The following is a 16,294-nucleotide window of genomic DNA, read 5'->3' as shown; positions in this document are numbered from 1 at the left end:
AAGATTCCAACCATAAGACCCCTTTCACACCAGGGCGTTTTGCAGGCGCTATAGCATTAGAAATAGCGCCTGCAATCTGCCCTAAAAAAGCTGCATCATTGTCTGTAGTGTGAAAGCCCGAGGGCTTTCACACTACAGCAGTGCGCTGGCAGGACGTCAGGGAAAAGTCCTGCCAGCAGCTTCTTTGGAGTGGTGTGTTTACCGCTGCTCCCCATTGAAATCAGCGGGGCAGCTCTGTAATACCACCAGCAAAACGGCGCTATTGCGGTGTATTGCTGGCAGTTTTAACCCTCTCTCGGGGGGTGGGGGGGGGGTAAAGGTGCCCCGCTAGTGGCTGAAATGCGCCGCAAATCGGGCGGTAAAACGCCGCTAAAAATGGCGCCGTTTTACCACCGACGCTATGGGCGGTGTGGTGTGAAAGGGGTCTTACTGCCAGAATAATTGTTCAAAATACAAAGAAAAACCCACAGGTAACCTCGGGAGAAATATAGGCTGCTCTGGAAAAAGACAGTGTGGTTGTTTTTCGGGAGCACAGTACGATACTTGAAGAAGACTTTACTGCACCAACGCCACAAAAAGGCCTGATTATAATATGCCCGACAACACCTTGACACACCTCACTTGGCTTTTCTTGTGGCTGCAATCTTTCTTGGCCTACCTGCCTTGGCATGGTATCAAGAGATCCCCTGAATTTTCCACTTAAGTGATTGAAAAGTACCGAGTGGCAAATTCAAGGATTTGCATGTGTTTTAAATCCTTTTCCACCTTTTTAAAATTTCATTACCTTCTTATGCAAGTCTTTTGACAGTTCTTTTCTGCTCCCAATGGCTCGATATTTAGAGTGCTCAGTGCATTCACACGAGAGCTAACAAGCTCATTGACTATGTATACACAGGCACTAGTTGCAATTAACTATAAGCCACTGATGTGGAAAATTAACCTTTAATTGCCATTTTAACCTGTGTGTGTCACCTTGTGTGTCTGTACCAAGGCCAAACATTGCAGGGTATATACATTTTTGATTAGGGCCATTTTAGTGATTTCGGTTATCAATACGATTTAAAAAGGAGCCAAGCAACTCTGTGATAAAAAAATGGCTTCATATTATCACTATCCCTAAATAAGAGACCGTTTTTTGTCATGATCAGTCATATTTCTAATATCAATGCCAAGATTTCACAGTTTATGCCAGGGTATGCAAACATTTGAGCACAACTTTATATTTAAAAAAACTGCTGTTCTGCGGCTGCCAATCACTATCGTAAAGTCTCTATTGTTTTCAATCAATAGTGAGATAATAGGAAAGAATACTCCATACACGAAGCAAATTATAACCCACAAATCAAAACAAGGCTTTATTATACAGACACATATTGATAAGCCCGCTACAAACACTTGAACTGCATTCACATACTTATGTAATATTAAAATTCTACAGTTCCACATTACTACTGCATAAAAAGTGTTATGACACTAACTGGATAGTAGGCAAGTAATGTACCAGATCATACCATTATTGCCATATTTGCTCCTTCAAAAAAAAAAAATATATATATATTTTCCAGTGTAAAAAAATAAAAAAAATAAAAGTAGTTGCCCACTGCCATGAGATAGAGCTTGGTGTCCAAACAACCTATAACAAGCTGCAGCAGTGATATTTAAAGAGTTGGGGCAATTTAAGAAAGTCTACTTTTGCACCAGAACGTCTATAGGCTCTGGTATCAACTATAAAGAGGATGCCTGTAAAAGATCCAAGTACAATTCAGCACCCTGTTGTTGCAGTTTCCACTATGCAGTGCAGGGGAAGTCTTTGGCCACTTTCACACCGATGTGCTTTTGCTGCTCTAAAACACAGCTTAAAGCGGACCTTCAGTCATTTTTTTCAACTTTCCATCTATTAAATCTTCTGCCCTTGTTTTAACTTTGGATAATAAAACATTTTTTTTCTGCCAGTAAATACCTTATACAGTCCACTACCTGTTTCTTGTCTTCAAAAAAAGCCCAGGCTTATCACATCATGCACAGCTCTCTTTCTCACTTGTGAGAGTTTGCCAGGAAGGGAGGGGGGATGAGTCATAAGAAGGCCAATAAGAGCTGCAGGGCTGCAGAGCTGGAGGTGTGCCTCTGTGTAAATCTAGGAAGTGAACAGGCAGCAGCTTCAGCTGCCCACAATTAAAATGGATGAAGCTAGACTGGAGTGGAGGGAGATTTCTGCACCATATTTGGCAAGTACAGAATCACAGTATATATAAAATAAGTTTGTAAATGGATAGAAAACTGGCTAAAAGATTTTATTCAGAGATTAGTGGTTAATGATCCTTTGTCTGAATGGTCTAAGGTTTTCAGTGGTATACCCCAAGGTTCAGTGTTGGGACCCTTGATTTTTCTAAAAAATCTTCATTAAATTTTCAGTTTCACATAAAGCTGTACACAACATGTCAAACACAACGTGTCGCGCCTATTAACCACTTGAGACCCGCGCTATAGCCGAATGACGGCTACAACGCGGATCTCCTTTGCCGGGACTACGTCTACGCCCTGAGGGGCGCGCGCGGCGCGCTCTGTGATCGGCGAGTCTACGAGACTCGCCTGATCACCGATCCGTGCAAGGGGTCGATCCCGACCCCTTATCACGTGATCAGCTGTCAGCCAATGACAGCTGATCATGTGATATAACGGAGCCGGTAATCGGCTATTATTCGGCTATTATTCCTGTCAGCTGTCAGCGCGAGGAGAAAAAAAAAAGCCGATCACTGGCGGCCGTGATCGGGACATCAGTCCCGATCACAGCCAGCCCTGCCAGTGCCCACCTGCCCCCTGCCAGTGCCCACCTGCCCCCTGCTTTGCCACATTAATAAAAAATGTGTCCCCCCCTGTCAGTGCCACCCAGCAGTGCCCACAGTGCCACCCAGCAGTGCCCACAGTGCCACCCAGCAGTGCCCACTTTTTTTGTTTGTTTAGCAAAAAATAAAACTCCCAGCTGTAATTAAATACCACCAAAAGAAAGCTCTATTTGTGGGAAAAAAAATGATAAAAATTTCCTTTGGGTACAGTGTTGTATGCCCGCGCAATTGTCATTCAAAGTGCATCAGCGCTGAAAGGTGAAAATTGGTCTGGGACTGAGGGGGGTTTAAGTGCCCAGTAAGCAAGTGGTTAATTAACAAGTCTCCATCTGCACGGGTTGGTGGTATCTTCCATTGATACCATTTTATATAATCGGATACAGCTGTAGCCCACGCAAGGGCAAGACCACCAGGTCACATTCTCATACAGCAGCATATAACACAAGAACCAAACAAAACAATCTACTAAGCTACTACCCCAGTGTGGGGAGAGGGTTCAGTTCAGGATTAGCTATGCTCAAACCTGGGATATCAGGATACAAATGTTTAAATCGGAGCTAAGTGAGTGGTCAGAGACTATGTTTTAACTAGAGTAGCCTTAATCCCCACTTGCTGTAGTGGCATAATCGAGCCAACATGCCCAAACCTTATTCAATTTATTGGGGCAACCCCTGTTCGCATAAGTGGCCTTACACAGGGGCAGAGTTGCATTTATCAGTCCCATCCAGAATTGGACAGGAGGGGATGAATGCTTCCAATTCATTGTGATGGCTTTGCGAGTGTAAAACAGTAATAGGTTGATAAGTATTCTCCAGGCCATGGTCACTGACAGTTGCTCAACCAGACCTAACAAGCAATATCTTGGGTTGCATGGTATGTGAAGCTTGGTTACACTTTTAATCACTTGAAAGACCTCTTGCTAGTATTGTTGTATTGCTGGGCAGCTCCAAAAGATATGGTGCGTACATCTCCAACACAGTGGGGAATGTGCTGCAGACATCCTGTGGAACCTGTGAGGTGTATAGTATGCTCTGTGCAAAATTTTATATTAAGCCATCTTATCCCTGGCTGAGACCGGGGGGATAATCACAAATCTCCCTCCAGTCCTCCTCATCCAGTTGCTCAGGACTAGCAGCCACTAGTAGGTAGCCATAGAGTTGAGATGTGGGCTTCCCCAAGTCTTTCACTCAGAGGGTAGATTCCAATTCTGAGTATGTCAAAGTTACCAGTTGACCCAGAAATTGCCACCTGAAGGCATGAGCAATCTGGAGGTATCTAAAATGTGCTTGTGTGGGTACATTAAATTTTGATTTCAGAGTATTGAAAGAAGACAACATAGTGTTAGTGATATGTTCTGGCTTCACAATTTGGTGTTTGGCCCAAGCCTGTGGGTCTGGGATGGTGTAGACATGTGGGAGATTGGGGTTCAGCCACAATGGGGTGTGTGGAGAAAACAAATTATGCTGGGGTGTCTGCAGGGCTTCACTCATTTTCCATGCTTTTATGGTGGTGCTCATGGAGGGAGTGAGGTGGGGAGCGGTTTTCTTGCCCCTAAACAACAACCCCTGTAAGGCCTCCAGAGATTTGACTATGGCTGCCTCCAGCACTATAGCAGAAAAGGTTAGATCAGGTTGAAGCCACTAGTGGGTAGTCAGTAGCTGGGCAGCCAGGAAATACTTATAGCAGTCAGGAAGAGCCAATACCCCCCATCCACCGGCCTAGTCAAGGTAGTATATTTGTATCTGGGTGATTTTAAACCCGAGCTAAAGGACGTGAAAAGTCGTTTAATGGAGTTAAAGAGTTTTTTGGAGAGCTACTGAGGAGAGTTCCTAAAAATGTATGTGAATTTGGGGAGGACCTTCATTTTTAGGAAGTTAATGCGTCACAGTTAGTGAGAGGGGAAGGTTGCCCAATGCTTTTCATTTGGTTTTATCCCCAGCTAGTACAGGATCCAGGTTGAGTCTCAAAGTCCTTACTATGTCTGGATATCACAATTCCCAAATAAGTAAAGTGGTCCACCCACTGCAGCAGGAGAGATGGGGATGAGGAAGATCTAGCCCCCTCATCCACCGGAAACAGTTGGGATTCGTGCCAATTCACCCGTACACCCGTGAAGGCTGATAAAGTGTTCATAATGCTGAGGGCACCCTGCAGAGAGGCTCCAGCATCATTCAAGAAAAGCAGCAAGTCATCGGCATAGAGAGGCATTCTCTCCTCCAACCATCCTACCTGTAGGCTGCGACTCTCAGATGAAATTTTGAGGGCTTCAGAGATGGGTTCCATGGCTAGGGCAAAGAGGGCCAGGAGAGAGGGCATCCCTGTCTGGTACCCCTATGCAGGGGAAAGGGGGCAGATAGCAAGCCGTTAAGCCTTATGCTTGCCAGAGGGCCTGTGTAGAGCATGCGTACCCATACAATACATTTTAGTGGGAATCCCTTGCTCCTCATCACCTCCCATAAATACGGCCATTCCACAGTATCAAATGCCTTTTCCATGTCTAGGGTGGCAATCGTTCTAGTGCCCTGATTTGTGTGGGGGGCATAGATATTGGAGAATAGTCTGTGTATGTTGATATCTGTGGACCTTCCTGGCATAAAGCCTGTTTCATCTGGGTCTACAGGGGATTTTATAACTTTGTTCAGTCTGGTGGCAAATAACTTGGTAAGGATCTTCAGATCACAATTGAGAAGTGCAATTGGTCTGTATGAGGCGCACAGCTTGGGATCCTTATTGGGCTGAGGTATTAGGATGATATGGGCTTCTTTCATGGAGGGGTTAAAGAGGCTGTTAGTAGACAGAATGTGAACAACTCGGCCAGTCTTGGAGCAAGCAATTTGGTGTGAGCTCTATAGAATTCGATGGCTAAGCCATCAGGGCCCGGGCCTTACCTGTTGGGAAAGACAGTATATGGCAAGTGTGATTTCTTCCAGGGGGTGGTCTGCAACCCGAAAATTCCTCTCAGACTTGGAGAGCCAGCCCAAACTTTTGTTGCAGTGAATAGACCCCATCACCGTGCTTTGCCTTTACAGCAGCCGCAGCAGAGATATACTGTCCCCTGCTGTGAGCCTTGAATGCATTACATGGCACCTCTGGGGGAGGTCGACTAAACATTAATTTGCATTAATACTCCAGCACTCCACCAAGTATTCCTTCAATTCAGAGGGGAGTCTGTCTTGAACCGACTCATGGGTAATCCAATGAGGTTGCAATCTCCAAAAGGCTCTATTGCGTGTTTTTGGGGTTCTAATGGTCAATTTCAGCGGATTATGATCTGGGAGGCCAGAAGGAAGAAAACATGCCTCTTGGATCTCATTAAGGAGGGCTGTATTTGTAAATGCCAAGTGCCTATACGTGACGAGGTCTTAAAGGTGGTAGAGAAACAGGAGTAAGTTCTGTCATGAGGATGTAACCATCTCCATACCTTTGTAAAAGTGAGGGCCTATCCAAATCTCTTGATAAGGTGGCGTTGAAGTCACCCATGAACAGAACCTGGGCAGGGCAATGCGGAGTCAACCATTCATATAGAGGGTACAAGGACTGCACCTGACTAGGAGAGCCGCCATGCCGCAGTATAACTGGGCTGGCTGGTTGGCAAGTAAAAAAAGGCCTGGATTCTTTCCAAATACATAGTATAATGTAGCCCTCTGGAGAAAATTGGATCATGCTTTGCAGGGTTTTCTTTTGCCTTCCAATGGATCAACTGTAGGTAGGATTATGCATATAAAAGTTTTCTATTTGCGTGCCTGTGTATTTATTTTTTTTGTGTTAGTTGAACTGGATGGATGTCTTTTTTCAACCAGATTAACTATGCAACATCAGTGTGCTGCAGGTGCAGTGAGTTTAAAAAAGTCCTGCATGCTGCATCTTTGGTGCCATGTTTCGAAAGTGCACCAAAGAACAAATGTCTCACTGAAATCAATGGGAAACGCATCAAAAAACACATCACAGTTGCATTTTTGGTCCGCTTTGTAAGCCACAAGTCCATGTTTTATGGGTGAAGGCTGGGAGTCAGGCAACCAGAAAACGCAACAAAAACGCATTAAAACACAATATTTGTGTTTCCAAAACGCATACCACATTTTAAGGAGTAAATGGGCTCTTCAGGAAGGCAACAAGCTTTTATCTAACACCCTAGAGAAAGATTTAATGCAGATATTCATTAAAACAAAAGATAATTATTGCTTTCAGTTGAAAAGATTAGTAACAGCTTCATTCATTTCTTACATGCATTATGTAATCAAAATTACATATATTATGAACCCTACCAATAGAATTGCCACAGCTGTTTTTATGAGTCCCCTCAAACAGTTTTATTGCCTGTTCATCCCATCACTTCAAAAGTAGAAGTTAGAGGGGACAAGCGATATAACACTGCCAATGGTCAGCTTCTTTTCATATGGTTGAAACACGATTTCCTAAAGAACTTTTTTTTTTCTGTAACTGGTTAGAAATAGTCAGCTGGAGTTGGGATTTTATTTTCTTATATTTTATTTACCACTTACCACCTCCTGAAGAATTTACCCCCTTCATGACCAGAACACGTGTTGCTATTCAGCACTACTCTAACTGGCAATTGCTCAGCCATGCAACACAACACTAAATTTATTTTAAAAAAAAATATTTTGGTGATATTTAATCACCGCTGGGTTTTCCATTTGTTGCTATATAAATGAAAAATCTAAATTTAGAGAAAAAAAAAAAAAGGTTCTGTTATAAAATTATGCAAACAAATAATCTTTCTTCATAAGTTTAGGGAATGTATCCTGCTACATCTCTTGTACATATAACCCCAAATCAGTGTGTGTGTATATTATGTGTATATTATGTGTATATTATGTGTATATTATATGTATATTATATTGAGAAAAAACATTACAGGGGCGGGCTGTACAGTGACTGATAACCGTGACGGACAATCAAAGGCCATCACAGCAACCAGGTGATCAGGCACTGGGACTTTAGTATGAGTCCTGGCACTCTTGGTGAGAGCCCCATCTCTGTGCTGGAGGCACTCTGGGCAGTGTGCTCTCAGCACAGACAGAGCTGCTCATAAATGAGGCCCAATGGATAAAAAAAAAACTTCCATGAAGCTTATTATATGAGTTTGGTTGTTACTAAGACTACCTTGTCCACATGGAAACAAGGCTTCTATGAGATTTCACTGCAGATTGTCACCCTGTTAAAGGAAAAATAAAAATATTGGAAAAATATTGGACCTAATGACGGGATCAATAGGTGATAAAACCATGTTAGAGACTTCATTATCTAAGACTAACAGCTTGTTAATTCAGAAAATGTCAAAAAGATTATATATCAATTTAAATGAACTTAAAGTGGTTCTAAATCCTAAACACCTTTTACCTTAATGCATTTCCCACATTAATATAAAAAATGTTTAGGCATCAGTTCCACCCCCTCATTACTACTTTCCCTTCCCGAGCCCTCACTCGATCCAGCGCTGTGCCCGCGTGTAGCAGCTTTCCCTGCGCTCACAGGCTTTGCTGAGGCAGTGGGAGCCAATGGCTTCCGCTGCTGTTAGTAAAATTATGTGATGAATAAGCAAGAGGCTAAGCCGAGCCATGCAGTTTGTGTCTATGGATGCATGCAGCGCAACTCAGGATAAAGCCCATAAGTGTGCCACAATAGGAAGCCGCACACCCAGAAAAGGAAGAGCCAAGAGAGCTGGCGGAGGACCTGAGAAGATGATGATTGGAGCCACTCTGCAATTCAATTGCATAGAGCAGGCACGTATACTATATTTTCTATTTTAAAACAAATACTTTACAATCTCTAACATACAGGAGGTAGCAAAACTCATATTTTGGACTTCACTATGGGCTAGCATCCCCCCCCCCCCCTTTGGAAGCATCAAGGTGGCAATATGATGCCTGTATTCGTTTTCTAATTCAAGGCTTTTTTCCCTTTGTTTTCACCTGGTGATCTAGCCAGTAACACATCTCCTGTATCAAGAGTGCTTCCACTCTGGATGAAGGAGCACATGGAGCACCTTTGAACAGCAGCATTGTGAATTTGGAGGGAGGGGAGTTGAAGCTGTACTAGAAAATTTAGATACACTAACAAATTTAAGCCAAACTCCAGTGCACACTGCAGTTACGGCAAGCTTATTCTGTTGAAAAACAATTAACTTACTGGCTGGATCACCAGAAAATAAAGCAAATAAAGCCTAAAAAGGAAAACTACAGCCATCACATCTAAGAATTGGTGAACTGCAATATAATAAGTGTTTGCTTCTGGGTTTAATACCACTTTAACTACTGGGGGGCCCACCTTTCCACATACAGAACATCATAGTAAAAACGAAATATACCGAAACTAACTATATTTTTGATGCAAAAATTTGAAGAAAAAAGGAGCCAGAGTAAAGAATTAGGTTATGCTTTTTTGGTTGCATAACAGGCTTATCTCGCAATATGAGAAAAGAGAGAAAGGTAACCTGCATATGTACTGAGCAGATCTGCAAAGTAACTGACTATACCTTGTTTGTGCCTTTTGCAGCAGGGAAGACCACCTCTCCTTGAGTGTTTCTAGCTGACGGCTTATCTTTTCCTTGTCAGCAGGGTCAGCTCCCTCTGCTATTCTTGCCCCTTCAGCCTGGATCATGTCCACAGTAGCCCTTCGGTCTTCCAAAAGATGCTGCAGGAGCTATTAAATGGAAAGAAAAAGGAGATAATCACATTACTAATTGACAGTTACTTATATGTTCTCGTGCCATAAGAAGTTGTGGATTCTGCTGCCAAATCAGACTTCAATTCTTCTGTGAGTATGGGAATCAAACAATTTTTTAATTAATCAACTGTAATAGCTGCTAAACATTCCCAGCAGTTTTTTTTTTATGTATGCAGGTTTGACAGTATTTAGTCATGTACCTTTTGCTCTTGGATTTGAGCTTTCACCACTTTGTACTCTGCAGATGGTGGTTTCTGGTTGGCAATCAGGTCTTCTGTGTCAGTGAGCCAGCTAAGCAGAGGTTCCAGAGCATCCTGGAACTTCCCACAATGCAGAAGGGCCTCCTGCAGCTGTGTCACCCTCTCTGCCACCTGTATAAAAATATTTTATTACATATTATTTATAACAGTTGATGAGGTAGAGGGTGAAAAAGGGGTCTAGCATTTTTTCATACATGAATGTGATTTAACAGTTGGCTTGGAAAAGCAGTTTCAAGCTGTACAAGTCAGATGGTCTCATCTCTTACACCCACACACTGTCTATCTCACTGGAAATTAAATCTAAATCCTCCCACCACATCTCTGTGCAATATAAGGGGTCTACTTTACTTCTGCTAAGATCGGCTGTCAGAACAAGAGAAATATTATGTGCTACTTGCACTTTTCATTTTCCACCTGCTGATTCACACAACAGCAATGCCACAAGCACACAGTACATATATGCTCACCTTCTTGTTTAGTGTGTTCCATCTTGCATTTAGTTCTTCGGTGTCGTGTTCTAATCCATGCACATCAGAGTTTTTGTCTGCACTTTGAATCAGACCCTGGCCAATGCCATTCACTTGTTGCAGCTTCAGCTGAAGAGAGTCCACCTTTTCCTTCTGGAAAACCTTAAAAAGAAAACAAAATAAACTAAATGACAAAGAATTGCAGTTGTGAATGGTCCTCTCAGATATGGTTACAATGCAAAAAAAATAATTCTCCAATAGCAATATTTGTCAGCAACACCGAAAAAACATCAGAAATACAGGCTGTCTTATAGAGGTGTAGGTTCAAACTATCTAGACTATGCAAAGAAAAAAAAAAGAAAAGGATGGTAATATACAGTAGACAATAAATGGCTATTTCTATTGCCACTGGGAAAAGCACTAAGGCTTGAAAGTTCAAAGCAATGGCAAGCTACTATTTTATTTTTCTTGGTTCAAGTTCATATAATGCAGCCCCATAATCTCTCTATATGTAACAGATTTAATTTCAGGGATAGTGAGTAAAAAAAAAAGAAAAGCCATTAATTTAAAATATTACTGAAAATAGATCATGCGCCACTTCACAGATTGCTACAATATAAAATCGCCAGATTTAGTATAGAAAAACTTTATTAGATATGCTCACTTTTGTAAACAGGACACTCGTGTTAATATCTATCAAAGTATTTGTTGAAGATGACCATAATACTTTTTACATAGCAATCAATGCATACAATCAATGCAGAATTAAATCAGCAGCTTGGCCCACCTCCTCCTCCCTCCCCTTCTGCCAGGCCAGTGAGAGAGTGCAGCGTGCTTTGTGAATGCGCAGTAGGGACTCGGTCGTGAAGCTGAAAAGCTAGACTGCAGGGTTCCCTTACCCGCAATGACAGCAGCAGCACCCGACTAGGCGAGGTGTGCCAACATCGCTGGACTCCAGGACAGGTAAGTGTGTCCTAATATTAAAATTCAGCAGCTACAGAATTTGTAGCTGCTGGCTTTTAATTTTTAACGGGGCGGGCCGAACTCTGCTTTAAAGTGAAAACTTAACACCAAGTTCACTATATGGACCACTTATGTATTTGTACATGTTGATCATATCCCTCTTGATCGTCTCTTCTCAAGAGGGAATAAATTCAGTTCCTTTAATCTTTCCTCATAGCGGAGTTCCTCCATGCCTCCTATCAGTTTAGTTGCCCTTTTCTGGACTTTCTCCAGTTCCCTGATATCCTTTTTATGAACTGGTGCCCAACACTATACTGCATATTTCCATACATTTCATGAGTGTTTTAACGCACTTGCAAAATGCAGGTCAGTGCATAGACCCATTAAAAACAATTGTTCTTACTGCAACACTGTATTGTCTTGAAATGCAACATGTATACATTTTAATGCAATGGAGGTCAAATGCAGCATTGCGGTGTGAACAGGTCACATAAACAATTGTGTTGTATGTGTCTATGCGTTTACTGGCAATTTTCAAGTGTGCTAAAAACACAAATCAGCATGACAAAACGTGCATAAAATGGATAGAAATATGCACCCATTTCCCAACTCAGTGTAAATTCAGCCTAACAGGAAGAAATGCTTGGCAACAAACTAAAAAGCGAATATCGCTATTTCATAGCACACACTCTCACTCAGCACTGCATGCTAATCTTTCACTGAAAGAAGGATGATATCACTTTAATGAATTGTTTAAAAGGCAGGGTCAGATCACAGATGACAGCAAGGATGACATCATGAGAGGAACACACAGGAAAGATATTTTCAGAACAAGATTTATGTCTACTTCAATCCCGAAGACAGAAACAGTGCCATTGTATGGAACAAAAAAATAACTGGATTTCTCTTCTCCAAAAAAGGACCCTCCAGGCAGGTTGTTCACAGAAAACGTTAGCCAGTGAAAGTTCTGCCTGTCCTTGTCTGCATAATGTTCTGCCAGAATACGCATTTTTTTTTTTGCCTAACTCAGCCCACTTGTAAAACACAACACACCTCTGTGTGATGAACTTTTGTCATTCAGAGGTTTTCTCCGCTATGCCCACCACTTTGAGTAGCCAGACACTGCTCCCGTTTATTTCTGCTGAATTGGACAACATTGGTGAACAGCCCTGTTGGCAGCATCCAGACCAACAAACTTCAATCTGAAAGTCAAAGGAGCCAGAGGGGAAATTCTTGGACATTCTGTGGCTGCGGCAAATCAGGTGCAGTTACTGTTCAGGTGTTCCAAGAGCAAAGAGCAGTGGCTTTCAGAATACTATAGCCAGCGAGAATGATTCCTCCAAGACCAGTGTAGGTAGTGAACGGTATAGCCTTCATTTATTTTTACATCTGAGTGAAAAGTTCACTGCTTAGCCCGGTTTTTTTTTTTTTTTTTTTCAAGGCACACAAACACCTTTAGATTATTTTCAGAGAATCGATACTTAATAGTGAACATGGATTTCTGTAGCCAAGGACATTCACAAGGTGGATGAAGGCTTGCAATGGATGAAAAACATACTAAATGGTATAAAAGCAGCATAAAGTAAATGTCTCTAGATCCCGATGCCCAATATGTGGCCTGTGGGCTGCTGGGCACCACATCGTCAGGTGAGTGGCAGCTCCAGCACCTACAGTGAAAGAAAGATGCTGTATTCTCTGCCCACAGTACAAGAAAAGCCCTGGCCTGGAGGGAAAGCGAGGTGAGGGGAGGTGTGAATAGATAGTCAATGGGACCAATAGTCACTAATGCAGAATGGAGGAATGGGGGGGGGGAGTTGGTTAACATTCCATGCCATGACTAACAATGCAGGGGGGGGGGGGGAAATGCTGGGGCTATTATTGCAGTCACTGACAGTAGTGTTGGGGGCTGTTATTACATCTGCTACATCAATATTGGGCGTTATTAACGCATCCACTGACAACAATCTTGGGGTTATTATTGCATCCGCTGACACCAATGTTGGGGGTTAATATTGCATCTGCTGTCACCAATGTTGGAGTTAATTATTCCAGGGTTAATAGTTCTAACACCAGTGCTGGGGGCTATTATTGCAGTCACTGACATTAGCGTGGGGGCTGTTATTGTATCTGCCAACACCAATGTTGGGTGTTATTGCTGCATCCACTGACACCAATCCTGGTGTTAAGGCCTTCACTGACAACAATGTTCAGAGCTATTATTACATGCACTGGCAGCAATGTTGGGGGGTTATTACGACATCCACTGACACCAGTGTTGAGAGTTGTGTCCACTGACAACAAAGCTGGGGGTTATTGTACTCCAACTTTTTTAATGTGCATTGGGAAATAATGCAGAACTCTAAGCGGTGAAGTGCTAAAATGCTCTACCATTGTGCAGCCCTCCAGAAGTGTTGAGGGCCGTACCTGAGGCCCTCCAACTTTCAAGTGGACCATCACTGCTCTAGATGCATCACCCAAAAACTCTTGTCTTCTTCATTATGAATTGTGACATGGACAGGACACAGTCCTGAAAGTGTACAGTAGGTTAATCTCAAGGACCCGGCAAAGCAAATCCTGTGAGACTTCCCCCTGCAGCAAAGAAAATTTGCTGTCATTGTCTGAATGTAACATTTCAAAAGGAAAAGAGAATGCCAGACAATGTTCACTTTTTAATGAATGCTTTTTATTTCAACACAAGCTACTATTTATATAATTAATCAGCCTACAATGGCATGCCTCTCTTCTCTGACCAATATGTGAGCCATTCCACAGGGAACCTTCATGCCCCCCCCCACCATGATACAATGAGTCACAAAGCGCCTGTCACACAGAAAACCAACAAATGCACATGTTATTTATAGGACATGCAGAGCTTGGAAGCTTTGTAGTGACACTACAGGCATCCGATAGAAAATTTGTACTTGCTAGTTTATAGTCTTGCTATTGTACATGTATGTGGACAGAATTCCAGAATGCCATAAGCAGCATGTATGATAAAAAATATTTTAGAATTGAATTGTTATTTACAGAATCAACAGAAAAAAGTGATTGGGTGGTGATCTCAACCCAAGACGGGTGAAGAAATTAACCCATTAGTGATTATCGGATACTTATATGAGACCTGGTAAGGCTATTTTAACTACTTCCATGACCAGGCCATTTTTTGCTATTCAGCACTGTGCTACTTTAACTGGCAATTGCGTTGTCGCGCAACACTGTATGCAAATTACATTTATATATATTTTTTCCACAAAAATAGAGCTTTCTCTTGCTGGTATTTGATTATGTGATCATGATATACAAGTGAAAAATATTTTATACGGTCTATTATAAAACAAATCTGATAAAATCAAGTTTCTTGATAAAAATATGCCAAAATGTATTCTGCTACATGTCTTTGGTAAAAAAAATCCCAATAAGTGTATATTAATTGGTTTGTGTAAAAGTGTTATAGCATCTACAAGATATCGGATAAATATTTTAAAATTGATCAATCCTGATGTACTGATGACCTAATTTCTGGAGGCCTTTAAAATGCCAGGATAGCGCAAATACCCCCCAAAATGACCCCTATTTGGAAAGGAGACAGTAAAAGTCATGGCGAGTTTTTGGGAAATTTTTTGAATTAAGAAATTCAATACAATTTTTTATATACTGTCATCAGTGCAGTACCATCATAATCATATGAATGGTAGGTATGGTATGGTAGTGATCAGGTATACTGACTGGTAACATTCTGTAACGTGTGAAGAAATGTTATAAAAAAAAAAAAAAAAAAAAAAGAAGAAGAAAACTTTTTTTTTTTTTTTTTTTTTTACATGGTCATTGCTTATACTGTGAAGATCACTGTATAAGCCATAGTTTTAGCCGTCATAAATGGGTTACCCAGCTTTCTTTTGGTTGTGATCGGTTATTGACTACAGCTAATCACATTGTACAGGTAGCCGGGTACTATGTGATTGCTGTGGGTCAATCACAGATCACAACAGGAAGAAAAGCTGCTTATGAATGGAAAAACATTCATGACAGGTTGTTTACATTGTTATGTGATTACTATGACTAATCATAGCGATCACATGATACCCGGTTACTGATTACTGGTAACTGTAATCCACTGTGTCTGGAGTAGGGGCGCAGTCCGTATCCCTAACCCAAAGCAGGCACAATAATGCACATGTACATGATTGTGCTGCTCCAACGCAGTATAATTACTGTGGCGGGTCGGCAAGTGGTTAAAAAAAAACAGTGAAATCTGTGTGTGTCAAGGTTTGTGTTGTCCACCAATATGGAGGAAAAGAAAACAGTCTCAGAAAAGTCCCAAAAACATCTTAAAATGTGTGCTCACAACAAATGTACGTATGGTGCTGCTGCACTATAACTCAACCAAGTAGGGAGGTGCCATCAGCACATCAGCTTGCTCAAAGCAAGTTATTTGTCATATGTCAAATTGGGAAAGAAACATTGTGGAGCCACCAAAAGATGCCTTCCTCAGACAGCAGTGACAATATCTATTGGTACAAACAGTCCTTAATAGTATACAAAAGTCGATAGCAAGAAACACCCTCCCGAATTATCAATGACAACTAGTACAAAATGAACAAACACAAAAGTAAAGACATAAAGAAGGAGTCCTTTGGTATCTTTAAAAAAATGCTATACCACATGTGACAAATAAAAACTGTCTGGTGGCATCTCTTTACTATGTTAGATAATATTTAATCCCCTACCCATAATGAGCTCCAGCTGCAATGGGCTTAACCTTTTTAACCAATGCAGATAAATTAAACTTGAAGGAATGCAATCTTCAAATACAAGGGAATGTAGGTAAGGTAATGCCTGAAACTTGCATGTAAGATTGTAATAACTTACATTCCTCACATTAAAAGTGTTGGGTCTGCATCCCACCTGTAATACAACCTATGTTAACTAGCAACTAACTAAAGCCTAAAACACAGGGCACAATGGTCACCATAGCTCATTCCTGTTTTTGGGACAGTTCACATCTTTGCATTTTTTTAAACCACTTTCTGCATTTATGGTTAATTTTCCTGCAAGAGTTTCAGCCACACATAAA

The 16,294-nt window shown here is 41.6% G+C and overlaps 1 protein-coding gene across 22 annotated transcripts in view; it reads right to left on the bottom strand.

The window, feature by feature from the left end:
* MACF1 (microtubule actin crosslinking factor 1) overlaps positions 1–16,294 on the bottom strand; it is a 416,995-nt gene that overhangs the window by 67,415 nt on the left and 333,286 nt on the right. For all 22 annotated transcript variants that reach the window (XM_077482044.1, XM_077482062.1, XM_077482048.1 and 19 more), the window contains 3 exons: positions 10,258–10,419; positions 9,731–9,901; positions 9,340–9,506 (listed from right to left, as the gene is read on the bottom strand). In XM_077482044.1, the coding sequence (XP_077338170.1) occupies positions 9,340–9,506; positions 9,731–9,901; positions 10,258–10,419 (500 nt within the window). The remainder of the gene's footprint in view (positions 1–9,339; positions 9,507–9,730; positions 9,902–10,257; positions 10,420–16,294) is intronic.

The sequence above is a fragment of the Lithobates pipiens genome, unplaced genomic scaffold (genome assembly GCF_037356315.1).
Source record: "Lithobates pipiens isolate NorthernLeopardFrog02 unplaced genomic scaffold, aLitPip1_a1.2 Scaffold_16, whole genome shotgun sequence".
NCBI lineage: Eukaryota > Metazoa > Chordata > Amphibia > Anura > Ranidae > Lithobates > Lithobates pipiens.
This window is presented reverse-complemented; position numbering and strand designations above follow the sequence as displayed.